The sequence below is a fragment of the Pipra filicauda genome, unplaced genomic scaffold (genome assembly GCF_003945595.2).
Source record: "Pipra filicauda isolate LSUMZ 115617 unplaced genomic scaffold, ASM394559v2 scaffold89_size2521313_pilon, whole genome shotgun sequence".
Classification (NCBI taxonomy): domain Eukaryota; kingdom Metazoa; phylum Chordata; class Aves; order Passeriformes; family Pipridae; genus Pipra; species Pipra filicauda.
This window is the reverse complement of record NW_024105086.1, coordinates 499,243-526,603: the sequence shown is the minus strand read 5'-3', so window position 1 is coordinate 526,603 and position 27,361 is coordinate 499,243. Positions and strand designations below refer to the sequence as shown.

The 27,361-nt window shown below is 40.2% G+C and overlaps 1 protein-coding gene across 2 annotated transcripts; it reads left to right on the top strand.

Annotated features, from left to right (window-relative positions):
* The first annotated feature begins 6,584 nt into the window (after positions 1-6,584).
* GABRA6 (gamma-aminobutyric acid type A receptor subunit alpha6) lies at positions 6,585-26,418 on the top strand. 2 transcript variants are annotated; one of them, XM_027711682.2, is made up of 10 exons: positions 6,585-6,736; positions 6,856-6,974; positions 7,239-7,306; positions 8,550-8,770; positions 8,874-8,956; positions 9,532-9,675; positions 10,333-10,485; positions 14,025-14,284; positions 22,307-22,567; positions 25,908-26,418. In XM_027711682.2, exons 1-10 carry the CDS (start codon positions 6,684-6,686, stop codon positions 25,956-25,958), a joined length of 1,413 nt encoding a protein of 470 aa, XP_027567483.1. In that variant the 5' UTR covers positions 6,585-6,683; the 3' UTR covers positions 25,959-26,418. The 2 variants fall into 2 exon arrangements, with proteins under 2 accessions (XP_027567483.1, XP_039246914.1); XM_039390980.1 differs by lacking the exon at positions 6,856-6,974 and having other exon boundaries at positions 6,650-6,736.
* Positions 26,419-27,361: the final 943 nt, after the last annotated feature.

Genomic DNA, 27,361 nt, shown 5'->3' with positions numbered 1-27,361 from the left:
TAACATACAACCCCAAAACCAGGGAACCACAGGATTCCAAGAGAAAAATATGGATTCTCTGGTCACGTAAGAAATCATCCAGGTAATAAAGTGGTTTAAGTGACTCTGAGTAAGAGGCAAACAAGCTACTCCCACTTTTGTTGTATTTCAGCCTTGTGTAAAAGTACACAAACAAAACCCACTGAATATTAAATAAATTCTTTTTTTTCACCTTCCCTCAGCTCTAAAATGAGTTGAAGGTTTTTAATTTTACTTTTGGAAGAAAAATCAAGTAGAGAAATATCCATATGTCAGAAGTAAGTTTATAAGAAAATTATCTTTATTCCAAAATTATGTGAAAACAATTAAATTTAACCTTAAGTGTCTACAATAAAACAAACCTCATTAGGTAATAGTTGGTAAAGTCTCATTAAACACACACATTAAAGTGGGTTTGTTCCTTTAGGCTGATTTCTAAATGTGGACTCCTAAAGACATTTGCTCAAGGAAAGACTATTAACCAGCATATTACAATCTCTTAAATAATTTGTCTAATTTATGTATCTTGTGCAGTCTTGCATATTTTTATCCAGGCAGCTTTATCTTTCTATCACAGACACAGATATTGGATGTGTCTGTGCCCTGTCTGTACATCCTTGCTGTCTCCCACCCACGTGACTGAATAGAACCCACTGAGCCCCCACCACCCAACTGACAGAGAGCCAGCAGGGACCTGCAGGGCTTTGTCACTGGGCATTTGGACTCAGCATTCTCTCTAGGCAATGTAGAAAAGGACTGACCTCCAAAAAAAGCAGAACTCTTGAGACTTAAGAATCTGTGTTCGCTGATTCTTCAAATCTGAAGAAGGATGCCAGGCTAGAAACCATCTCTCTCTCATCCAACAGTTCCTGTTCACTGAAAAGAAAGAATCACCCCCATTATTGCAATTATATAATCCCAGGCATTCTCAATGTTATCATTAGTTGACACCTGAATTCCCTGAGCTCCACACCCCTTCAGGTGCAGTGAGTCTGCAGTTGCCAGGACCTCCTACCCCAGGTGCTGCTGCTGAAGGAGGGTTTCCTTCTCATTTGGAGCTTGTGCCTTCCACCTGTGCTAGAAACACATCCAAACAATCACAGGACCAGCGTGTCCTGGGCTGACAGTCACACATGGAGAACTTGCTTCTGCTGGGTTAGGACTTGGGCACTTGCCAGTGCAGTCAAGATAGCAAAGTTTATGTAAGATTCAGAAAAACAGAGAATATGCAGTAGAACCTGCTACTCCCCTACTATAACTGTCTGTCCTGAGATAAATATTATTCCTGATAAATTAACATCTTTAGTTGTGAATGGCTCTGTAAAGATTACTTAAATTAAAATAATAGTGGATGATTTACACCAAGTAGAGTTAACATAACCTAGTGAATTAGATTTTTGTTTTCTGTATCTTAACTCCTGAGATATGAGAGAACATCCTCTTTTAGAACAGGTCTGTCTCTGAAACACATACTTCTGAAACATCATAAGAAAATTGGGAACCGACTACATAGGTGAGATCATCTGGAGAGCCAGCAAGGTTTCAAAAAGTAAGGCATTCCTTCTCTTATTCACTTACAGAATGACTTGCTGTTGGTGAGGGTGCTTATAAAAAGGTGACAAACATGTAGAAGGACATGATGACACAGCTGTTAAATAGCATTACTGTCACTCCCTGATTCCTTCCCTCTGCAGTTCAGAAGAGGAAAACTGTTGCTTCCCTCTGTCAGTCACTATTGAAAGGTGGCTGGAATGGCAGGGGGCAAAAATGCCAGCAAAATAAAAGGTCTTTGCAGTGCTGGGGCAAGGGGCAGTTACACAGCTTACTCCTCTGTGGTTCCTACCAGCTTTGGTTGGTGCTGTTTCCCCCCTGCACAGCCAGGAAGGAGCCTTTTGGCTTCAGTTTGGTTTAGGTTATTTGTAGATGCCTCAACAAGCATCTAGAGAGAGCCCTCAGCTTTCACAGAAAGATTCACAGATGATTTCCCAGAAAGCTTTAATCCTTATGACACACATAGAAAGCACTGAGAAAAACAACAAACCACACAATACTTGTATCGATCCGTACACGTGAGCTCAGCCAGTTCCATCTGTACTTTGAAATGGTATTTATATGCCTGCAGGTAGGTAGGAACAAGTACTAACAGCTGAACAGCAGTCTGTCCCATATCCTTCAAAAATGTTTAATATAGAATGTTTCATTTTCTGCCCAGTAGATCTGCCAAAATCAAGCTTCTGTCCATTACTGATGTGTTTATGCTAGACTGCACACTGAATAATGTGTAAGAATCAACCTGAGATTTGAAATGTTATGGTTTCTGTCCGTTCGGACCTTTGATTTTCTTGGACATAAAAGCAAACTTGGGCTCAATCTCCTGTGCATACAGGCTTAAATGTTTAGGCCTTTAATATGAAAAATCAGAATGTATGTTTGTATATGTGTTTGCAGGTGCATAACTCCAACTTGTACGTATCCATTAGAAAACACTCCTTCCCTGTGCCCAGCTCTGTTCAGGAACGAATGAGCAGCACAAAAGCATCTTTGCAGAGTGTGTTCCCTCAGTCTGAGCTGCTCTGTGCCAGCTGCCTGTGCTGCCAGGTACCAACAGGACAATCTGGGAGCAGATGACTCATCCCCACTCGGAATTCTCAGTGGCAGGGGGGAGCAGCATAGGCAGCAATATGTGCATCCAGTCCCCTGAAGATTTTGGAAGGCAGAGGAAATACACTGAAAGGGTAAACAGGGTAACCACTGTCCTTTGACAGAAAGATGAGCATGAAGGAATAGCAATCTGGCATGCATTTCTTTTAGACAGAATTGTACAATGATAAAACTATTTTACTATATCTTTGCCATATATCACCTACAAAATGAATTAATTCATTGGAAATAAAGCAATTTAAAATAAAAAGCAAACAAAACCTTGAAATCCAATTTTTTTTCCACAAATTAAAGGCAGCTTTAAAAGTAAGTTTCTTTATGATCCTTCAATTAATTTAGTAATCACATCCACATCGTAAGAGCTTATTTCTTCTTTTCTAGTAGGTAGATGCTGAAGAAAAAGAAATGGGGGACACATTCTCTGTCAGGGGCTGAACAGATAGTAGGTATCAGATTAACTTCAAGTATTAGAGACTCAATTGCAGTCCTGTAGCCTTTGTACCAAATTTGTCATATTTCAACTGTAGCAAGTTGTCACAGAAACTTCAGACTATTTTAATTTCAAAATTCAAGAAGAAAACAAACACATTTTTCAAGATATTTTCAGCAGTTGCAAAACATCTAATTTTCAGCAATGGTATTCCTAAGTGAATGAGAAATATCATCTTTCATCCCAGTGCTAATGACATCCTACAAGGTGATGACATTAACAGCTGGAAAGTGTAATCTTGCCACCACACTTCTCAATTTGCCATTCACTTATTTCAAGCCTGTTGTCCAGTTCATGCCACTTTCTCAGCAAATTTCCAAACTGTTTGTTTGCTTAAATGCCCAAAGCATATGTTGCTGACAAGCCTTTTATAAGGTAAACATGTTCATTATTCTCATGGGAGCTTTGTCTCCCAAGAAACTTCTCTTCCTGTCTTGTGATCACTATCCCTTTTTAAAGTTTGCTCAGATCACTTATAAAATTATGTTTTCCAGCTAATTTTCTCAGCTGTGTTTATTTTCAAACTGTCTTGGTAACCATAGACTCATTAGAATTTGATGGTTTGATCTTGATAGAGAAATTTGTGTATTTGATAGTGTGAGCATTTCACTTCATAAATAGAAAACAAATACAAGAGTACACAACTCCTTGGTGCAAAGAATTTCAAAACTGCTGAGAAAGGGAGTATCTCTGTTTCACTCTTGAAGGTTTCAAATACACAGAAAGAAAACATTTACTGAAATTTCAAGATAAATTAGATTTAACAATCTGTCCAAAGCCTATTTCAGCTCATGAAACCATCTAGCTCTGTGACAGACAGCGAAGCCCCTTCTTTACCATGCAAAGGCTACTTTGAGCATTTTGGAAGGCAGGCTCCAATCATTTGAATGGCTTAGAGATTTATTTTTTTTACCTGTCTCTGACTCTTCCTGCAAATTCTTTAAAAAGAATTTGATCATGTCATTTTCCTGCAGGGAAATCCCAGGCTGAAATCATGGGACTTGTTCAAAGCCTGCAGTCCTGCCCAGGTTTCCTGCTCTGCCATCACAGGTCTGTGCTGCTGTGCCAGGATTGCTGGGCTGGACTCAGGTGAGATCATAGGGGACAGCCAAGGGGGTGCAGAGATCATCCCAGAACAGCTGCTGCTCTTCACATCCAACAGGCTCCAAAAAGCAAATGTATTCATCTCCCCCAATTTCCAAAGGAGGGAGGGAGGCAAATTCTATTTCTCTGCCTCATCCCAGTCTCTTAGACAATCTGTCTTGTTCATCTTTTTACACAACAGGAGTCTATCTTGGAACAGCGTGCTGTTGGACAAAAGGCAGTTGTCAATTATATGATCAACAACAGAAAATGTGACTTCTCTAATTCACAACAAAGAGAAGTGAAGTAAAAGAAATGACTGGGTGGCTCCCTGTAGCACTGGCCTTTTAATACTCAGGAGATGCTTACTAAAAGAAGCTGCTAAAATAAACCTTTTAAAAGAAGACAAATTGGATGTGTGCTATTCAGCTGGGGGATGCTGATGGGACACAGAATATGCTTAATATTATAAACTTAGCTCCTCTTGCACATTTTATGAAGGAAATTCAAATAGTCTTCCTAATATTTTGCCAAGACTTCTTTTTCCTTTCATTCAAAAAGGAAAAGGACATTATTCTAGGAGGGCATATAAAGTAAGACACAGAACATAGAACCCAATAATTAGTGATCCAGTGGGAAAAAAATCCCTAAACTTTGAAATGCATTTACATATTTAACAATAATGGAAGCATATTTACAAAAATGGGTCTTACTGGTGTTTACACAGTAAGTACAGTTTTAATATTCTGAGAAGAGTGATGCACAGAAAAGACTCAAACGTCAGTAAGATCAAACATATTTGAAAATTGGGGTAAAGTTTCAAACTGGTAGATTTTAATCAGTATCAGAGCAGCAACATAACCCTCAGAAGGTTCTGATTTGTTGAATTCCCTTTTCTTCTTTTCCCCGTTCCACCTAGTAGTTCATACAAGCCTTTGATTTTTCACAGATGCAGTAGTATTGTCTGTGAATAAATGAATGCGGATAAATGGTTCTGAGAAGCAGCAAAAAGCCTGAGCTACACTAGCCCATGATGGATTCACAGAGACCTGTGGTGCATTCACACAGCATTTCCGGGGCTTCTCAGGAATTCAGGTTCTCAACGTCCAAAGGCAAAGCCGGAGCTCTGGCGTGTGCAGCCAGCCATAAGTGGATTATATGACACTACTGCCCATGACAACAGGGAAAGGGACTCAATCACACTTTTAATTACATTCTTGTATTCTCTTGCTTTTGTAGCATCACAGTCTCTCTTAAACACAAAACTTGAGCACCAAACCCTAGTGTTGCTCTTAATCTAGTCTTACTGCTGAATAAATACATGGTTCTCTCAGTTTCATGCAAATCCTTGCATTCCATTTCCTGAAAATTAAATATATTTGCTTAGAAGCCGCTAATGCAAATGCGGTTTATGCAACAATATTTTATGAAAACAGTTAATTTTTTTTGGTGTGTTTATTTGTTCATCTGTATTACCATGAGGAAAGAAAACTGACCCAATTTGTTTAGAGTGTATCTGGATGACCCAGGTGCTACGTCAGTCACTGGCTCTGTGAGAATAAGGCCCCAGAAAAAGCTGGAGCTGACTGAACTTTTTTTCCTTTAGGGCTGACTATGTTAACACACTTACTGAAGGAGGGGACAGTAATGATCCAGTCACTACTTATCAGGACAAAATTAGTAATGATATATAATCCCAGTGGTTTAAAAGTAAGGAGCTCCAGTTCCAACAAAAGTCCTAGTAATGCCTTGGTTTAAAGTCTGAGTGAAATCTGCATCTATAACCCTTCAAAACAGCTTAGTATTAAAAAAAAAATTCTAAAACCAATCCAGAAACCTGAACCAGGACCAACTTTTACTGTTCAATCTTCAAAGATTAATGTTTAGATACTCAAGACCTCTGTATAGTTCTGAAGAACTGATGAAGAGGAAAAGTGTTGAGAAAAGTTAAAAACCCCAGTATATTGTAGGCCCTCCCCCCCCCCCAAGTTTTAATGATGCAGAAGCTGCATAATAATCTCCCTGTGAACCATAAACATAATAAAAGCTGAGGCCATTTCTAACATAATCTCTATCAGCAAGATGCCAGCGCTTTTCCAGATTTCCTAACGGGTCCCTGCTAATTCCATGCCAAAACTAGCAGTGGATTTCTTCCTTTTAATCTCCCCTAATGCCTTATTCGATTATTGTCACTGCTCTCCGACCGCGCACCGTGCCTCCAGACCCTAATTCCCGCCCCGGAGCAGTGAGCGGAGCCCGCCCGGCGGGACACGCACGGACAGCCCAGCCCAGCCCAGCCCAGCCCGCACCGCCCGCCGGGCACAGCCGGGCCAGGCCCGGGGCTGAGCCACAGCCCGCCCGCTCCCGCAGGGACCATGAGCTCCAGCTGACGGGTCTGGGGCACCGGGGCGGCCCCGCACAGCCCTGCGGGATGGCACGGCACGGCATGGCTCTGCTCATCGCCTGGGCTTGTGTCGCCGTCAGGTGAGTGACGCCGGCCCCGACGGCTCCCTCCGGCCGCGGGGAGCGGGACGGGCCGAGCCCCCTGCCCTGCCCCGGGGCCCCACAGCGGGAGGGTGATGGGGACTCACCTCTCCCCGCAGCCTGGGGAAGGCGCTGGGGGACCAGGGCGACGGGGCGGACCTGTACTCGGAAAACATCACCCGGATCCTCGACAAGTTGTTGGACGGCTACGACAACAGGCTCCGGCCGGGATTCGGAGGTAGCGGGGCGCTGCCGTGCCCTGGGGGGCGGCTGCGGGGAAGGGCGGGCGGGAGCTCTGGGGCCCTCAGGAGGGGTCGGGGGGGGGACGCTGGAACCCACAGAGCGGGCGGCGAAGGGCCCGTGCCCGGCCCCGGCTCTCGCGGGGCGGCTCCGGTGCTGCCCTCGCACCAAGGGGGCCCCGCCGGACCCGCACCCGTCGCCCCCAGCCCCGCTCCGTGTCCCAGCCCCGCTCCGTGTCCCAGCCCCGCTCCGTGTCCCACAGGCGCCGTGACCGAAGTGAAAACGGACATCTACGTGACCAGCTTCGGGCCCGTGTCCGACGTGGAGATGGTAAGGGCCCCCTCGCCGCCCCTGCTCTCTTTTCTCGGGATTCATTAGGGTGGCATCTGAGTTGACCGTCATTAAAGCAGATTACGAGGCTTAATCTCCTTGACAATCTCTAGGGCCCAGCAGTTTGGCTGGAGCCGCATCCAGCTATTTCCCGGCAGCGACAGTCTGGGCTGGGCACGGGGGGCACAGCCTCGGGTGAGGGCACCGGCCAGGGGTTAAAGACGCCTCGTTAACCCCGCTAAGAAGATTGTGAGCACCTGTGGCCCGGTACAGTTTTGCAGGAATGCTGCCTGGAAGGAGACGACCTTACGAGCAGCTGCAGGGGAGTGGTGCCACTTCGGAGACAGTTGCCCCTTGCCATGCTGGGTGCCCCCAAATTCAGGGAGCTGCAGACTTGGGTGAACTCTGTCATTCCAGCATCAGCCCAGGAAAGTGTCCTGAGAGTGAGGATGGCATTGCTGTTCTCATTCTGGACTTGGGTTGCTGTTTTGCCCTTGTATACCCCCTCCAACAGCTGCTCGCCTAAGCCTGCAGTCCGGTTTGCAGGCAAGGAGCTGTGGGCTCCAAGTACAACCAAAAGTTTTCCCGCAGCTCTTCATCGGTCAATCCAAGAGAAGGCACAACCTTGCATTCTCACAAAACTTGACCCCAGCAAAGGTTTAGCTCCATTTCCTAAGCAACTTCTGCAGGAAGCTCCTTTCTGAAGGCTTGTGAAAATATTACTAAGAATTCTTAAAAAAAATAACAGACTAATATTAACTTGACACCATAATCCTACTGTGAAGTGATTCGGTCAGATCAGTCTTTTCTTTGTGAATATCCAAAGGAAGCTGCAGAAGATTGACTGAGCAAGTCTTTTTGTTTCTGGCAATTAAACGTTGATAGTTTGGTTTTGCACTTTGAAAGGATACTAAATTAGACATTTGTATTTCCTTAGACCTCAGTCACTTTAAATTAAATCATTATCTCTGAGAGGACAATGAGGTCTTTTTCCTTACTCATATCGAATTACCTGCTCACTGATTCACTTCTACCTATTCTTCAAATAATAAGAAAATAGGATATGTTTTCATGGACGACTTTTTTTTAGTAACTACTTAATGGTAATAGGATTGGGTGTTTAAGCAGTAAATGAAGTGCCATTGGCATGTGTGTTAGGTTGTGTTATGGAGTTCCTGTTCATACAGGCACTCAGGACTGCTGACCCCCACACAGGAGTCAACCACCTCTTTATTCTCCACAGGAATACACAATGGATGTCTTCTTTCGGCAGACATGGACTGATGAGAGGTTGAAGTTTAGTGGGCCAACTGAAATTTTGAGATTGAACAATTTAATGGTCAGTAAAATTTGGACACCAGACACATTTTTTAGAAATGGAAAAAAATCAATTGCTCATAATATGACAACTCCTAACAAACTTTTTAGAATTATGCAGAATGGAACTATTCTTTACACAATGAGGTGAGAGCCTATTTTTCTGATTTTGGTTGACCTTTATGTTTGATTCTATCAGCAGTTCCTGCATACCATTTTTTTCATTGTCACCTACTCTAATGTGTTCCAGACTAACCATTAATGCTGATTGTCCCATGCGGTTGGTGAACTTCCCTATGGATGGACATGCTTGCCCACTGAAGTTTGGGAGCTGTAAGTTTGTCTGCATCTCTCAGTTCATTATAGTAACACATTGGTCTACATGTATGTGAGATCAGAAGTAAGGTCCTAAGACATTACTTAATGACATAGCTGAAATTTTTTATTATATTTTTATACTGGAATTCTACTTTTTCCTCTGAGAATCAGACCATTCATAGGGACATGGGCTTATTCACCGAAGGGTGACTGTTGAAGCATATTTTATTGTTGATTATTTTATAAATCTAGTAGTCAAAGTTGGTCCCTCAAGAAGGAACTATATTACTTACAGTTTTGAAAATATGTAGTAGATCTGTGTTAATCAATTCTGAAAATATTTAGTTGAGCTGTGGTACTCAGTGTATGTGTTTTACAGCAAATTAAGAAACCAAAGCTAGTGCATATCAGGTCCCACCTCAGCCATTCTCTTATTGTTGAGGGGTTTTCATTTTGTCATTAATAATGGTAGGAGCAGCATCCATGTTTTTTACAGTCATTTGGGCCACAAAAGGGATTATTCTACTTATTTTTTCAATTGCTTAGAAAATACATAATTAGTAATGGTAATTTTCCCCTCTGTAACTCAGATGCTTATCCAAAAAGTGAAATAATTTATACTTGGAAAAAAGGACCCCTGCATTCTGTAGAAGTACCACAGGAGTCTTCCAGTCTTCTCCAGTATGACCTCATAGGACAAACTGTATCTAGTGAAACAATTAAATCTAACACAGGTAAGATGGAGCCATGTGGGAACTACTGACATTATAAAACACATCTTGAAAATAAATTACAGGGTTTTTCTCATATTGAACCAAATTAGTTTAACTATCTTTTGTTATTCTAAAAACTAAAGTCTTTGGATAGACTAACCATTGTCTCTTAAAAGATAGCTTTTCAATACGGCCTCTTTAAACATAGAACTTTTCATGAGTTTTGGAAGAATTCCACCTGCCTCCCTGCCCCAGTGAAAAAAAAAATGAATATTATTCTCCTTTGTTTCCATAAGGTCACTTTACCTTTTTTTAAGCAGCTTATTTTTATTATCCACTAGGAGGCCTGTAAGTGATTTCCTCAGAACATATTACGTTGGGTTTAAGCCAATAATGTTTACTCATATGTTGCCAAAATAATGCTGACATATTTGTCTCTTAACAGGTGAATATGTAATCATGACAGTTTATTTCCACTTGCAAAGGAAGATGGGCTACTTCATGATACAGATTTACACTCCATGCATTATGACAGTCATTCTTTCTCAGGTGTCTTTCTGGATTAACAAGGAGTCTGTTCCAGCCAGAACAGTTTTTGGTATGCTGCACTGAGGTCTTTGAACAGCTCAGCATCACATGTATCATTCATTCATTCCTTTCATTGCTTGTTTGTTTTAGGCGAATATTCCCTTCAGCTGCTCTATTTCCATCTTCAAAGGAAAATAGGCTACTATCTCATTCAGACATACATTCCATGCATCATGACTGTAGTCCTGTCTCAAGTTGTGTTTTGGATCAACAAAGAATCTGTTCCAGCAAGAACCGTGGCTGGTATTTGTGTTTTGTTCCTTTATCATTCATTTCATTCACTGTATTGAATCCTTTGTGTCAGATACTGTAATCCAGTGAGGATTGGGAAACGCAGCTGGGAGGTTTCAGTGAACAAAAGTAAATACTAAAATTAAACTAAATAATATTCAATCTGTCCATGAGGGTCAAAATTCTTTAGTCAAAATGTTTGATGAGCCAGACTTATTTGTGATACTTTTCAATATATTTTTTTATGCAGCAAGGGACAATTTCAGAGTAAACGTCAACCTCTTCATTTTTTAAAGAGGAATTTTTGTCCTGCGGATCTGTCATTTTGTGAAACCAGTATGTGTTAAAACTTGAAAAGAAAAAGTAAAATCCCATGGAATGGAATGATTCTCTCTGCCATAAGGTACCTCCTGGAGCAGTCATTCTGGAGTGCTCCCTGCCCTTGGCTGCTCAGGTATCTGAGCAGCTGGAAGGGCTTTCCATGGACACAGTTCAGTGGCACCAACAGCAGGCTTGTAAAGTGTCCATGGCAGAGCTCGAGTCTTTCCAGTGCTTTGAATTAAAGCTGGGAGTCTCCTTAATTTTTAGTGTGGGCTCTGCTATTAAATTTGTCAGCCTCCCCCCCTTCAATACTGAGCTGCTCTGAAACTACATTTGTTGATAAGGGGCAGACTTTCACTCACAGCTATTATTTCTATAAAAACAAAAATAAAAATACTAAGCAAAAATAATAAAACTTGCCAGAAACTTCATGAATCCACTACCCACATGTACATATTTTGCAGCCCTATTTTCTATTAACCCAGTATTTCTATGCAAAAAGTCTCTTTGTGAGACTTGTCTTCAGTGACAAAAAGCATCAATAAGTTCTCTAAGCATAAATGATGCAAGTCTCATAATTCATAATGAGCCTGTAATTGTACTTAGCAGGTTACAGGATTTGTATAAATTGATTTCAGTCAATTGGTATTTCCTACCTGCATGAAATGATATTCATAAAAGCATTGCAAACTGTTTGGAAAGCTAAGTGAACACAACTTCTTCAGGTGCCTCTGAAGGAAGATCAACACTTTTGTTCTTGAAATTCCCGTTGGGCATTGGGATGCAGTTTGGCATCATTAGGCACTTACAAGTATTATTTTCTGCCAATTGGGGATTTTTTTAAGTGCTTACAATGATAAAATATCGGGCAATAGATTTTCAAGGATGTTTATTGCAACTGAAGCATAAAATACATATATAGGAGGTTTATGCACTGAACATGGTGCTACCTGATTTGGCTTTGTGTTGGCTTTGTTGTGCATCTCTGGACTCTACAGTTGCATTCTCTACATTTTGAGTAAAATATATTTGCCAGGTGCTGGGCAGTGGAAGTCAGTTCTATATGCCTGAACTAATGTGCAAATAAGTCTGTAGCTGATTTGGTAATTATTCCATAAAGACTCCAAACCCTGAAATAACAGTTTATACATTTCATACTGAAGAGTAAACAAGTAAATATGGACTTAGAAAATATTTTATGAAAATAGTAAAATAGATACTTTCTCAGTATTGTGGAAAATAGTCATGTTGGCATTTTAAAAGAATAGTTGAATCCTTATTCCATTTGCAGTTCTCCCAGGCACACTGTGAATTTATAGTCCTTACTTATTCAGAATCCCATGGATTCTGAATGCATTCATCTAAGGAAAAGAGGGCAAATTCCTTTTGACAAAAAAGACTTTCAGTCTTTTTCGGGGAAAAAAGGAAAATTTTAAAATAGAGAAGGTTTAAAATGCATCATATTGCAAACAGTTGAATTACAAATTTTCATTTTTACTTGTAAGTTCTAAAACCGAGAGAAGAGAAATTAATAGTAGAATAACAGTGATGTGCCCAAACCAGTTTCTCAGAACAAAATAATTTAGTGACTCTATTTACCTCTAAAATGGATGGCAGTTATCAGGTTTCAGTGTTTGCATTATGTAACAGATTCTTCAAAACTTACCAAGAAGTGTTCAGAGTGTGAAGACAAGGGTAAACAATCATCATTTGCAGAGTTTACCAACAGTAATTTGGTATTCAGTTTGATAAAGTAGTTTTCCACAGTGCAGAGCCTGTCATCAATATTCAGTCCACAGCGAGCGAATTCTTATCTAGGAGACCTATTCCTAAGTTAAATTCCTGCTGCAGTAAGTTTTTATTCAGACACAGAGTATATAAATTTTATTGCTAACTAGCACATGGACAGATTCTAATCTAATCACACATCATATTGAAAAGTTCCTTCTGGACTTCTGAAATTGAAATACAGCTCAACACGCCTGTATTGATATTATAGAATGAGTCTGGCAGATTTGGGAGAAGTAGAAATCCTACTTGTTTTTATATCTCCTCTTTGTGTTTCATTAAAACATATTAAGTAATGGCATTGGGACATAGCTCACCTCAGACAGCTGACAAGCTGGATCATGTGAAAGAGTTGCAGAAAAACTCTGAAAATAGTAAGTAGGGATGCTGCAATATGCTATGACACTGCATCCCTTCCACTGAGCATCATCCATAGCATATTGATTCATCAGCACAACATGACATTGTAGCATCTTTTACTTTCCCACCTACCCTTTCCCAACTGCAGAAAAGAGCAGAAGGGGATATTCTCCACCTTACAGTCTTTAAATACCCACCGTTTTCACATCCTAGCAGGCATAATTATGAGTAAATATGAGTCACAGAGGCTTGTATGTTAATGAATGAGTTTGTTCTTGCATTTTTGCCTGTATCAGGCAGCAGTGGGAAGTAAGTATATTTCCTACATTATTAATGCTGTACACTCCAAAGCAGAAGGAATAAATTCATAAATTCCTGTGAAGAACTCCATGGGGCCCATGAGCTACATGACCAGATTTGTTGTGTGAAAATAGATAAGCAGCTCTAGAGAAGTAGCTTTTCTGTCCTTCCATATCTGTAACAACGGGGATTTCAAATCCTGATACTGTTAGTGAATCTTAAAAAACATATCCAATGATTAAAGCCAACAGCTCGGGGGACCAAACTCCTATTACTTGAAATATTTGGATCAGAGGCTCCAACTGTTTTTAATGCAGAATTTGATTGAGTCAGTGAGGGTTCTGTAAGCCATGATCTGTCTTGTACAACAACAGGAGAAGAGAGGATCGCTGCTGGGGAATGGCGGTGTGTGAATCTGCATTTCTGTGAAACATTCACTTACCCACCCCTCAAGGACAGCATCCTCCCTATTTTGAGCCTGAATTTTGTTATAACCACGTTTATCACAGTTCGAAGAAGCTGCACAGTGTAGAATGTCATTATCTTAACTTTCAGTCTGCTTGATGTATTAAGGAAGTTTGTCCAGAGCTTTCAGATGCTGAAGCCAGTATGGATGAGTTATTTAGGAATACAAAATACTAATACTTGTTAGTTTGTTAGTACGTAGGATGACAGCTAAAACAAAAAAGGTATTGGGTTTTTTTTTGCATATATATGAATTTAAGAGTAGCAGGGCTGAAGCAAAGTTCTAATGCCCCCAATTTTTTTCTCTTGTTTTCAAGGAATCACTACGGTTCTAACAATGACCACTCTCAGCATCAGCGCACGCCATTCTTTGCCCAAGGTGTCCTATGCCACCGCCATGGATTGGTTCATAGCCGTGTGTTTTGCCTTTGTTTTCTCTGCACTTATTGAGTTTGCAGCTGTCAACTACTTTACCAACCTTCAGGCTCAGAGAGCACTGAGGAAGGCAGCCAGGGCAGCAGCACTGGCAGCAGCACTATCGGCAGCGACTGTACCGGCAGAGGACGAGATTGTCTCGGTAATTGCTTGCTTTTCTGATAATAAGCATCATATAGGAAGAGGCAGCTGAAGTAGTGAATGCAAAACAATATTAAAGTGATCTTAACCTGAAACAGATTATGTAACCAGATCGTGTCTGATTATCACAGACATTGTTCTTATTCAAGAAAATGAAAAGTCTTAAGTTATTCGTACTGTTTATTTAAATCTGCGATATGATTTACTAGAGATGTTTATTTGGTAAGATACTTAAGGAAAGTCATTAGACTGTTATCCATAATACTTCTCTTGAGCAATGCTGTAGGCAGTGTGTGTGGTCAGGCAAGTGTGGTTCTCAGAAAGTCTGCAGAATTTGTAGGAGAGTGTACAATGGAAGGAGCATGTGCCTTGGCCAGATGATTATGGGATCACTGTCAGACACAGTACATACCATAAGTGGGTCATCTGGAAGATGGGTAATTAGCTTTTACATAAACTTGGCATCTGTTACTTCTCTAAAAATCTGTGTTGGTGGAAGCTTGGGGAAAAAAAGCATAAATTAAGGATAGATTTTAGAACATGCGAAAGACAGGAAGTCTTTCTAGTATCAAAAAAAAGTATGTCAGAATTGCCTGTAAATATTATTCCTTACATCTCAGGCTAAGTAATGAATGCTGCTTCTCAACATATGTTAATATATTTATCACTATAGCCCTCCTGTTTCAAAATCAGTTTTACTACCACAACAATTTCCATTTTTAGAGGAATAACAGAATTGGAATGACCTTTTGCAAAACTTCTGAGTCTGTAACGAATAAGGAAGTCAATCTAAGAGGTGCCCGTATCAGGACACCACCTTACCATATAGTCATGTTTTCACATTTTCTTATAAACAGCAGTTAAAGTACATTTAGGTACATTCAGACCATTAAACTCATAATTGATAAGTTCCATATAATAGCAAAACCAAAGCTCCACAGCATCTTGCTGCTGGTGCTCATTAGAACAAATGCTCTTCACTTCAACTGGGAAGCATTATGCTTGTAAGCCATGTTGTATTTTGCTTATAATGGTATTAATATTGAAAAGAAATTAAGGCACTATAAGCCATAAGAAAGAAATTAATTTCATTAAATATATAAATGCAAAAAGGAAAAAAGAAAATCTTTATATATTTTAATCAAAAATATTTCAAAATACTATGAAGCACCCTTCTTCCCCCTTCAGTCTAGTTAATTTTATTTAAAATATTGCTTTATTTGAATATACAGAATTTTTCACACAGTAGTCAAAAAGTCTGTACACTCAGGAAAGAAAGATGTCAGAAGCCCAAATTCTGCTCTCCTGTACTAATGGAAGCAGGAGCAGCTCTGGTGCACTGGCTGACCTGTGCTGGTTTGGAGGAGGGACAGTGGTCTGGCTGAGATCATCCAGGTGCTCCCAGCCCAGCAGGCCTGGGCTGGCTCCAGGAAAGCCTCCCTGTTGACCTCAGTTAACTGAGCCAGGCTTTGGCTTGCTCTGCTCATCAGCTGCAGGCAAGGCCTGTGTGAAACACAAACCTAGGGGTGTTCCACTGCAAAACCCAATGGCAACAAGCTGAGGAGTCATCTGGCCCCTGACACACCCCTGTGTTTATTCAGGTGGTGGCCAAGCTTGTTTCAGCATGTCAACCCCAAAGGTGTTATATATACACAGGTATAAAAACCACAATGACAGTTAGCTTTTTAATCCATTTCAAATGTAAATTTTCTGTATCAATCTTATTGTTTCATCACTATGGCTTTCTTTATGCAGGAAGATCCCAATATGGAAGTTGCAGGAGAAGGGAATTGGTGACACTTTCTGGAGTGCACCATTTGGAGTAATGCTTTGTGAGGTGGTCAGGGAATACACCCCATGGATCAAAAGACATCCTTTCCATGTGAGAGACTACATTTAAAAGACAAAAGATTACCACCCTGTAACAGCTTGATTCCCAGTTATTTTCTGAAAGACCTCTTGTTTTAACAGAAAACAGCACAGAGCAGGGAAATCCCTCTGGGAGAGCTTCCTTCTCCCCACAGCCTTGTCCCTGTGCTTCAAAATAACATGGCTTGGGCAGAAAAGGATTCTCATTTTCTTTGAGAACCCTGGCCAACTGCAGAGCAGCCATATGTCACTGGTGTAGAGGATTTAGAATTCCTTAATTACATCAGAATATATTGAATATGTTTAATGAGTGTTCTAGTATAACTAAGGGAGAGAGCATCTCTTTGGATTATCAAGCACCCTTTATGAGATCATCCTAGAAACAGCTACATGCATTAAAGTCTTGACTGAGAACATGGCATTTTCCATCAAATTAGGGAGACCTTCCTGCTCCTTCACAATTATCAGATCATCAGGTAGACTTAAAAACAAACAGCAACTTTCAATTATATTGACTTTTTGTCATCCCAACAAAAAAAGTAGATGCTGATTATTTGGTTCTGCCTGAGATAAATATTTGTCTGATTGACAAAGCCAGTGCAGAGCAGTAAGGAAGATTTAGAAGTAGCTGATATCACACTCCAAAACAGGAAAAAGAAAAGATTAACTTGATTTCAACATTTTTTTTGTTCAACACTGAAGTCTAATCCCAGTACTTTTTCCCAGGGAAGCAATGAGAACAAAATTAAGTAAGTTAAATTATGGAAAAAACCTCAAACAAACCTCTCTAGTGCTGTTTGTGTTATTCTGTCCCTAGTGCTGTTTGTGTAATTCTGTCTCATTTAGACACTTGAAGCAGTTTCTCTATGCTGCAAAAATTTTGCAAAGTAAAGGTAGAGACAGGGATTGTTTTGGACAGACACTGATAGATTTAAGAGCCAAATGTGACTCTGAGCATTTAAATCTGTTTCACAGAAAAATATATTTTGACAGCAGAGGGGCTCTGTAGCAGTGATATGATTTTTCCAGTATGCTACAAACGAATGTTAGGAAGAGACTCTGCCACAGCACATCCCACTGCAAAGAGGGTGACGATGGCTCCAGTCTCTGCTGTCCTTCATGTGCACCTGCTTTATGGGGCAGCAATTTTAGTCCAATGGACAGGGGATATTTTTCAAAGTCATGTTTTCTGCCTCTGCTTTGCATGGAAAACCCCTAGATTTTCCATGCAAAGTAAAATAGCTTTGAAATAATACGGTAACAGCCTCTCCTCCTAATCACCTTTACCTGGTGGTTAGGTTAGATTTTGAGAAAGATGAATTTCAGGCCCTGAAGGTTAAGAAAGAATTTGAACATGGTTTTCCCATGCTCCAAGTGAGTTATTTAACCTAAGTAATTTAACCCTTTTACTAAGGTAAAATATGATGAAAACCAATCTGCATGTTATTCCTCATAATATTTCTAGCAAAGGGAACCTAAATTTCCTAAAGAGATGCCTAAAGCTAGGGCTGTTAATGACTTCTAAACTATAGTCAGCTTTTAATTGTGCAGGACACTGTTTATAGATGTTTGCAATAGACATCTTTTGAATCAGATCCCACAGATGGGATATGCAAAGGAATGTCTAAATTAGGGGTTATAATGATTGTCTGTCAGGAGATGGATGCTGGAACTGCACAGGACTGTAAAGAATGAGGTACCTTCAGGCATGGCCAAAAGATGATGTTACATAACGTGATGGACTTTCCTGCTGCAAGATGCTGCATGTGGATTGTTCAATAGCTGAGCAGTTTTTACAGATCCCACTGCTGGATGGAGGGGCTAATCCATGTTATCTCCCTCTTTGGGATCTGAGTCATTAGCATGTGCTGTCATGTGTGTCATACAAATGTTTGAAACTGCTCAAACTGTATCTACTGATGAGCAGAGACAAAGGATGTTATGTGTTTAATTTAGCATTCTGCCCTTTACAGGCATTGAGTTTTGGTTCTAGGTTGGGTTTTTTGTGTGTATGTTTTGTGACATTAGCAAAGTTCAATATCTTTAATCCAATAAATTATAAAGAAAGGGAAAATAACCCATTATTTTTATCTAAATGTTTAGAGTATATTTTACTGCATTGCTGCCAGGAAAAAGAGATGTGAGTGAGTAAAAGAGAGACAAGTAAAGACATAGAGATATTAATTTGTTTAAAGTTAGCCAGTATCTGAGTTGCATATTTAAGATACTGTTAGATCATAAACTAAACTGATAGTGAGAATATGTATTTGCAGTACAAAGCAACAGAGAAGAGCTGAGAATTCTACAAATATGAATTATAGAAATCTCTTGAGGGAAAGAAACATAAGAACAAAGTGCATTCATAAATCACAGTTACCATCCACATCAAAATCAGAGAAGGCAGACAAAGAATTCTGTTTACTCCTCGTTATATATGCTGTATTTTTTGAAATCTGGAAGCCAAGAAATTTGCTGAAATCCTCCTGAGATATTCTAAGAGTAAGCAAGTTCTAATGGTATTGAGGAGAGTTGTGAGGGAGCAGCATCTTTATGGACAAGATGAGACTGCTTTGTGGGCTTTCCAGGGGATGGGATTGCTTGGCTGCAAAAGCTTAATAGAAGGCAGACTGTGCCTTACAGACCACAGATATGCCAGGCTTTGTCCAGCCCAGTGTTCTGGGGTCACCCTAAACAAGGACCTGGCAATCTGTTCTGTGTCACTGGGTGGGCAGAGACACTGGCAAGTGTAATTGCCCAATGGGACCAACATTCCACAGGAGTGCCAAAGCACTGCTCTGCCTCGGGGTTCAGTGACTTCAGCAAAGCCAATATTTCATTATGACACTGTGCCACTCTTCAGGCTCCCTGGAACACACTCCTTACTTTCTGAGGGATTGGCTCTGGGAACTATGCAAAATAAGCTGTTCACTGCCATTTTCTCTGTGTTCTGTTAATGTTTCATGATGTTATTGTGGGTAATCTTTGTCAAAAGGAGAAGTTAAATCTAAATATAGTAGAAAAATTACTGTAGCTGGTGTTCAGAACTCAACTGTAGTGAATTCCAATGAAATATATGAGTTGTGGTTCTGGGGCAGCAAGTCTGGTCTACTGTCAGCTACCATACTGAGAAACATCTTCATTACATGTGGGAGAGAAATTTGTACTTAGAATTCCATATCCTTCATAGTGGTACACAAGAAAATACACTTGACCCTGAGTTGCTGTATGGGAACACAAGAGTGTTAAAGACAGTGTAAAGAACTACTTAGGGTTTTTCTTGGGATGGAATCACATTCAGATAATCCTCCTTTTATAGCAATCCTCCTTCTATAAGAATGGGATTTAATAAATATAAAGAAAATACCAACCAGGATTACACTTTTTCAAGTGCCTATTCAAATGATCACAAAGATTTTACTACCTCCACATTCTAAATATGCTCAGTGCTGAACATCATCCACAGACCATATGCTACATCTGTTCTACTTACTATTAACTCCATCACTGATTCATGCTTGAATGACCCAGAGCAGAATTTGACCCACCTTATACCACAATATTGTAGGACTAAAAGGGCTAAAATTCACCTTAACACTTACATTTTTTGGAACCACTTATTCTCCACAAAGGTGAAGTTATTCCCCAGTACAGTGAAAGCCAAGATACCTTCCAGCTTGTCCAGTTCAGCTCAAAGCAGGGCAGGCAGACAGGGCAGCAACTGGACTGGGAGCAGCCAGGCAGCTCAGTGTGTCTGTGTGAGAGAGGGATTATTGTTCTGATTAGTGCAAGTGGACATGGATAACCCTCTTTCTGTTCCTGTGACACATCTGGAGATCATCCCCCATTTAAATCGCTCTGTTTCTTGCTGTGTTACTGGAAAATACAACCCCAAACATCTGTGTTCCAGATAGGCACAGCCCCAGAGCAGGAATGCTGTTTAACACCATTCCAAACACGGCAACAACCATATAATGTTGGAAGTGGTGATGGGTTGTAGGGGAAGAAGAAAGGCAATAGGTAAGAGAGAGAAATGCAGAAAAAGTACCTTTTTTTTTTTTTTCAAATAAAATGTTGTTCTCTTTTTATTCAGATTAAAATCATCTCTCCCTAATTTTAGTTGGATACCAGTCCATTCATCCATGAGCAGAGCTCATGTTGTAGCAACGTCCCTTGTTCTGATTCTCTGACAGTAACACTGACTGCTGAAAGGATAATTCCTGTTATAACTATATTTTAAATCATCCAGGGGACACCAGGTGTGTTAGGCTAGTCTGTTATCTAGAAATTGTGGCCCAAGTACAAGGGTAGGCAATGTATTTCAGAAAATGCTGCTTTTCCCTTTAGTGACTCAGTCATTTATCTGATTGCCCAAAATCTGTTCCCATGCTTCGAAATCCTGCAAGATAAATCCCAGAAATGCTGACAGTGGAGTACATTTAAGTGAATGGTTGTCATTAAATCACTCCCAAAGAATGCCTTTGGACATTGCATATCTAACAGTACTTTTCTACCTTAAAACCATTCAAATGTTACCCTTCCATTTTACTATAGATGTCTGTGCTGTTATATTGCCAGTTATTTACGTCGTCTAAGACTTCCCTCACCTGCTTCAGTCATTTGGCCATCAAGTTCTGCTGACCAAAAAAGCTACTTATCTAACCCAAGAATATCTGTATGTTGTGCGATTTTTCATCAATAATCCAGGAAGTGATTTTTTTCAGTTCTTTATTAACAAAGATTTAGGCTCAAGCTCAACTAAACTGTTGTATGTTAGCTTTGCGTTTGAGAGCCTGAGCGATTTCTGTCGCTCTGGGTTAGAACCCCACAGCACCCCATCAAAACAATACCTGTTAGAACCCCACAGCACCCCATCAAAACAATACCTGTTAGAACCCCACAGCACCCCATCAAAACAATACCTGTTAGAACCCCACAGCACCCCATCAAAACAATACCTGTTAGAACCCCACAGCACCCCATCAAAACAATACCTGTTAGAACCCCACAGCACCTCATTGAAACAATAAAATCCAACTCAACACTCTTGGCATTCATCTGTATTTTCTCAACCATCAGCTGAATCTTTTGGTTGCTTCCACACATCCACTAATGGCAGTCCTGGGATATGGCAGTGGGAGCAAGGTTTTTGAAATTTTTCTATTTGACACTTCTGTGAAAGTGGGCAACTGATATCCATTAGGCTTGGAGCCTGTGGCAGACCCTGTTCCTAAACCATTTCTGCAAGGAAGAAACCTATTGCTTCTACTCTTGTGAAAGTAAAATAATGGCAACTGGGCCACAAATAAAACAGATGTACATAATGAATATACTTGTGAGCCTAGTAACTAAAAGGTAAGCTCTAAACGTTCCTGAGTTCTGGCTGGATTTTCATAGGAGTTTTCTTACAGCTTTCTGAGAATAATTGGACCTGGCTACGAATATTGCACAAAATATGGGAGTCATTTGGTTTCATTTTACCATAAATGAAAATAAAAATTGCCCCATTACAGTTAAATACATTTGTCTTCAGTCAAATGCATGGAAACGCTGTGGGAATCATGAGATATATTTGAAAAGGAAATTTCATCCTAGAAAAAACAACACGACAATTTAACATTCATGTCTTCAGCACCTGTAAAGTTACTCCGTTGCCTTTTGTGCAGCAATTTTGTAGCTCTTGTGTGACAGCTCGACTTCATTCAGAGAGTGTTTACTGAGCTTATCCCTGGGTTCACACAGGGAAGACTGTGCTTGAGCCAGCCATGTGTGTTATCTTGTTTAAACTTCACCCATATCTGCATAAACTTCAGTCATACCAATATATTGCAACTTAGATGCATCATTACCTTCCTCTCCATTTAGCTTCATCTTTTCTTTTTCTCTCTTGTAGCTTCCATGTATTACTACATTAAAAATATGAAAAGTACATATTCTGTCCTGTTTTTCCAGCAAAGCCTTAGGCCACAAACATACCTCTGTATATTTGCAGTATTTTTGTGATTTCCTTAGGTTGCACTATAGCAGAGAAGCAATGATAAAATCAGAAAGTTGAGTAAAAAGATGGAAAGAAGCCTAATGATCACAAAACCTAAGACTCTGTATCCAAAAATAACCCTTTTTTTTCCTCTCCCCTCTTTCTTCTTTTCTTCCACAGCATTCTGACTCCAACTCTAACCTGAAGAAGCGAGTAAACTCTGTAACATCTCAGGCAGAGCAGTCTCCTGAAGCCAGCATAATATCAAATACTGCATCCCAGTGTCAGGCAGTGTCTGTGCCTCCATCTGCCCCACCACAACCACCAGCTATTGGAGGTGCCAGTAAAATAGACCAGTATTCCAGGATCCTCTTTCCAGTGGCATTTGCAGGATTCAACCTGGTGTACTGGGTGGTTTATCTTTCAAAAGACACCATGGAAGTGAGTAGTTAATTTTCTGAATACTTGTTTATAATATATGTTTACTTGGCCAATATGATTTCAGCTGTTCATGTACTCCTGTGACTCCAGGCAATGATTCCTTTCTGAGGAATCACAGAAGGTTTGCTCTGACAGCCCAGCCAGGCCTGCAGTGCCCTGGAGCAGCTGTGGCCCTCAGCACAGCACAGGGGCTGCTTGAGGAGGGCAAATGCAAACCCTCAGCTCTCAGCCACGTTGCACTGAGCACAACATGCTGTGTAAGACAGTCTGTGATGTCATTCTTGGCAAACAAATTCATCTTAACTCTTCTATTTCTTTACCTGTGTGCAGTAAGGAATGGTAGAACTATCTTTTGAAGCAATGCAGTGAAGGAGATAAGAACTTTAATATCCTAAAGTTTTCTCAGTAAGGTAGTACAGTAAGTCTCCCCAAAAAAGTTTCTTATGCATGGTATGAAAGATTAATAACTGCAGTGTAAAGTTTGTGAGTTGAGAATCCCTGGTTTTATACATTTTAATGTTGATTTTCCCTATTTTTTTCATATAACTGCACTGTTTTATGCAGATAAAGCTGTTAAATTCTTTGCTTAAGTTTGTTTGAGTCAGGTAGAGAGAGATATCCATGAGGTCCAGAAGAGATGTGTGCCCTGCAAATTGGGCGTGTCTAGAATAATCAGTCAGTGATTAGCCATTAAGTCTTTAACGCTTTAAATCTCTAATTTTTCCCTTTTTGCCTAAACACAGTTAATGGTTTCCCATTTCCTTGGTAAAAAATACATTCATTTGCCTCGTTGCCATAGAGTTTTTGGATCTCCCTGTACATTGCAGTCAATATGATTGGTACATTTAGCTTTATTTAGGACAGCTAGAGAGATAATGAGGGTATTTAGATAGCACTGAATGCACAGAGTCCCCACATCAATCCAAACGGGCTGGAGAGCTGTGGGTGAGTGCTGGTGGGGCTGGACCTTCATCTCCTGGCTCAGGGGGAAAGCTGAGGGCAATGTCTGAGACAGCCCAGAGGTGCTGCAGGTCAAGGGGACCAGGACAGTGCTGAGCAGGTGCCTGGGGCACGTTGGCTCTGCCTGAGGCAGAGGCTCCCAGCCCCTAATTTGGCTGATTGTTGCCCCAGTGTGCCGTGGGAAATGCTGTCTCAGAGCTGGAGATGCTGCCAAGCAGCTTTGTGGAATCGGGAGGGCAGGAAGGTGGGAGGCACTGCCTCTGCCAAACCTTCCTGCAGATGTCTCTCTCAAGAGGCCACAGCTGCCAACTCCTGGCCACTCCAAACGTGGCCAGTGATAAATTCAGCATTTGTGCCAGAGTTACTGATCCTGCTGCTAAAATCCTGACTGTGTGTGCAAAGTCCTGCCGTCAGGCAGAGCAGGGGAGGAGCGAGCAGCTCCTGAACACCGTGCAGCTCCTGGGGAGGGGTTGGTTCCTCAGCTTGCCCAGCTGCTCTCCAGGGATTCCAGTCAGCCTTCACACTTTGCAGCTAGAAATATTTGGAACACAGTTGCCATTTCCCCTGGTAGTGAGGTAATATTTACACTAAACCTTGTATATTAATAGTTACATTAGAACTAGCCTTTTAAAATACTTGAAAAGTCTGTGACAAAGTGCTGACTATAAATATTTTTAAATGCTACTTTGCAAGCTCACAAATATGCTCAGAAGCTCAGAAATTATGTTCTGTAGTAGCATCATAGAAAGACAGAAATCCAACAGCAACATTTAGAAAAGAGAGAAGTATTGACAGCTGGGGTGTTTGGAATTATGAAGAATGTAAACAATTATGTAAAATGTTGATCAAGCTCTTCTTCATAAATTATATTTTCCTGTTTATGTACTCATTTGTAACTAATAATGGTTGTGATATACACTGCTAGGTTTCTAAATCAATATGTTGTATCACTTTACCAGTTGTTACTTTCAAGGAAAACTAGGATTTTTTTTGCTTTAAAAACATATTAAAAATAAGTAAGCCTTTCTAGTCAAGCAGAGGAGATACAAAAGTTAGGTGAGCAAAGCATGGCATGTTCAAGGGCAGTTCAACTTAATTTCTGGCTCCCTCAAGTCCAATAGATTAAATATTGTTACAGTATTATTCAGCTTATTCAATTTAAAAAGCACATTTTGTACGGTATTTCAAGTAAATTGAATATATATCTGTATATCTATATAGATCTGTAATCTTTGCTTTTTTCACTGAGCTCCTGTGGCTTTTGTTTAAAACAAAATGGGGAAAAATTCATTGAAATAACCAGTTCTTGTAGTGCAGCTTTCCAGGATTTTGACTAGTTTAGTTTGGAGAGCAGAACATTATTCACCAAAGTCTGTCATTGTGGAGATTCCCAAACCCAACAGCTATACAGTAGCAAACAAGACACATTTGTCTAAATTAGCCAAATGAAAAGTTCTTGAAAGGAGAACAAACCTTTCTGAGAAATAAGAAGTTGTTCTAGATTTTTATTTTGTCATACAGTATATTTTGGCTTTGCTTTTTTGTTTTAAATCTTGCTAAATCCTTCAGCTGAATACTAATTTATGATGGTGACCTTGGTAGGTGAATTGCACACTTAGTTTATTTTAAAATTTGCTTGATTTAGGATGCAGAGTCCCCTTTTAAAGAGAAGACTACAAGTACTTCTCTGCCATGTAATTCACAATGCATATGATGTTTTCACATCATCTTACACATCTTATTTCTAAATCTATCTATCTTAATTTTTACATGTAACATTATATTACACTTTTTCATGTAATAAAACTTGGAATGATGGAGTGAATGACACTAAAGAGGGAGATGATCTTAAACTTTTGATAATAAACCACAGAGAAACAAGCAGAGGCCACCTTTTTGTTTGGGAACAGAGGAGGATACAAACTCACTAACTGGGCTAAATGTGCTGAGTCCTGGGTAGTATTTGGACACAGAGAACTCAGTACGATGGCAGGAGGAGAGTTAGGTGAGCAGCTGAGGAAGATGAGATGCTGCTGATGGCAAGTGGGGAGAAAAAAACAGAGAAAGAAACGAGAACTGGAACAGTATTTGACTGGTATGTTGTTATCCACAAAGCTGGCAGGATGTGTTGTTATATCATGTCTCAATTTAAACACTTGCAAAATAAAGTTCAGGGAAACAGCCATTTCCATACACACTTAACTGAGCTTTGATGATCCAGGCAACGAGCATCAGATTCTAAGAGGATTCTCCCCTGTCATGCAGTTCTCTTTTAAGTCTGCTGCGAGTCAGAAATCACATGGGTTTGTTGGTTTGCCCAGTTTTTGTTAACAGTTGGTAACAACCCATAATTAACCTTCTCTCTAAACTTGTCTTGCAGTTTTTTGAACCTTCTGCAATGCATTTCCGAAATGACCCTCAGTCCAACTGAGGAACAACTCCAGATTTCAAGGAAATCGCTCGAGGTCTCAGAGGGTTGAAGAGATTTCAAAAGATTTGTCTGTCTGTCCACAGGTGCTCTCCATTTTCAAACAGGGAATATTTATATAGGACATCACCTGGATGCAAACTCTGGACAAATCAAGAGCTGCAAACGTCTTGGGGTTCTAACAATACTTTCTTAAGATTTCTTACAGTGATTCTACTACAGAAGATCTTCTTAAATTGTTTTGTTTGATTGTCAAAGGAAAGAACGTGCATTTGTTCTAAAACTGTTGCAAACAGTTGAACATTTACATCGATATAAAATATCAATAAAAGGATTTGTTGGGTTGGGTTTTTTTATATAGAATAAGGATTGCTAAAAGGAGCCTGATTCTGAAATGGTTGGGAGTTGCACTGATTTCCATCACTTGACATTGACCCAAAATACTGTTGGAAAGAAATCCTATGAAAAGGAGCTGCAGTTCCATAATGTTTTAATCCTTTTATGTAAAAGATTAATGATTATTTATTTTTATTTCATTTTAATCTTTAATTTGAGATCATATTTATAAAGAATGAGATCTAAGAAAAAAAGGAAACATAAGCTATTTTTTGTGTGCTTCAGCTGCTCAGCTGCCATGGGGTGACTGTTCCTGTTGGGAGTGACCACGGCAGCACAACCAGACTGAGAACAAGCAATTGCTCAGCAGGATCTGGAAATGCAGGACTGAGATGTCAGGGAGCTTTCAAGGTCTAAAGCTGAATAGACAGAAAGATGCAGCTCCCCATCAAGCTGCATGCAAGGCTCCAGCTCCAGGGAACTGCCTGGAAGCAGCTCTGGATAGCTGGTTAAGGAACAAGCTGCATTTATCAGCTGATTCTACTGAATTGCCTGTAGCAAGCTCCCTAGAAATTTTTTCCAGAGCCAAAGTAGTGTCAGCATATTCAGAGTTTGAAAGTAATAATATTTTGTCATTCTCAACACAAACAGCCACAGAATTTCTTCGTTCACCCTTCATCTCCATAATCCCTCTTTAAATGTGATCAGGAAACATATGCCTAATCCAATCAATCCCAAACCTGTTTTATTGCAGGTGTAATGGTCATTGGTAGGAGTCAGAAGCACACAAAGAAGTTTTAGATGCAGCCAAATAAAAATTAAGGATTCTGTTCTATTTTGAAATTAATTTTAGTAAAATAAAATGACACATGGATTCAGGATATTCAGGGTCTTTTGCTTTGTCTAAAAAAGCATCTTAATCCCTGTGAAAAAATATTTACAGGATGACCAATGAAGTGCAGTAAGTCATGGACTCTTATTGGCACTGTCCCAGTGGTAGCTGTGTGATGTCCCAGCTCCAGTTGTTTTCCTCCTCCTGTTTCCAGAGGAGTCAGGAGCTTTTCCCAGTG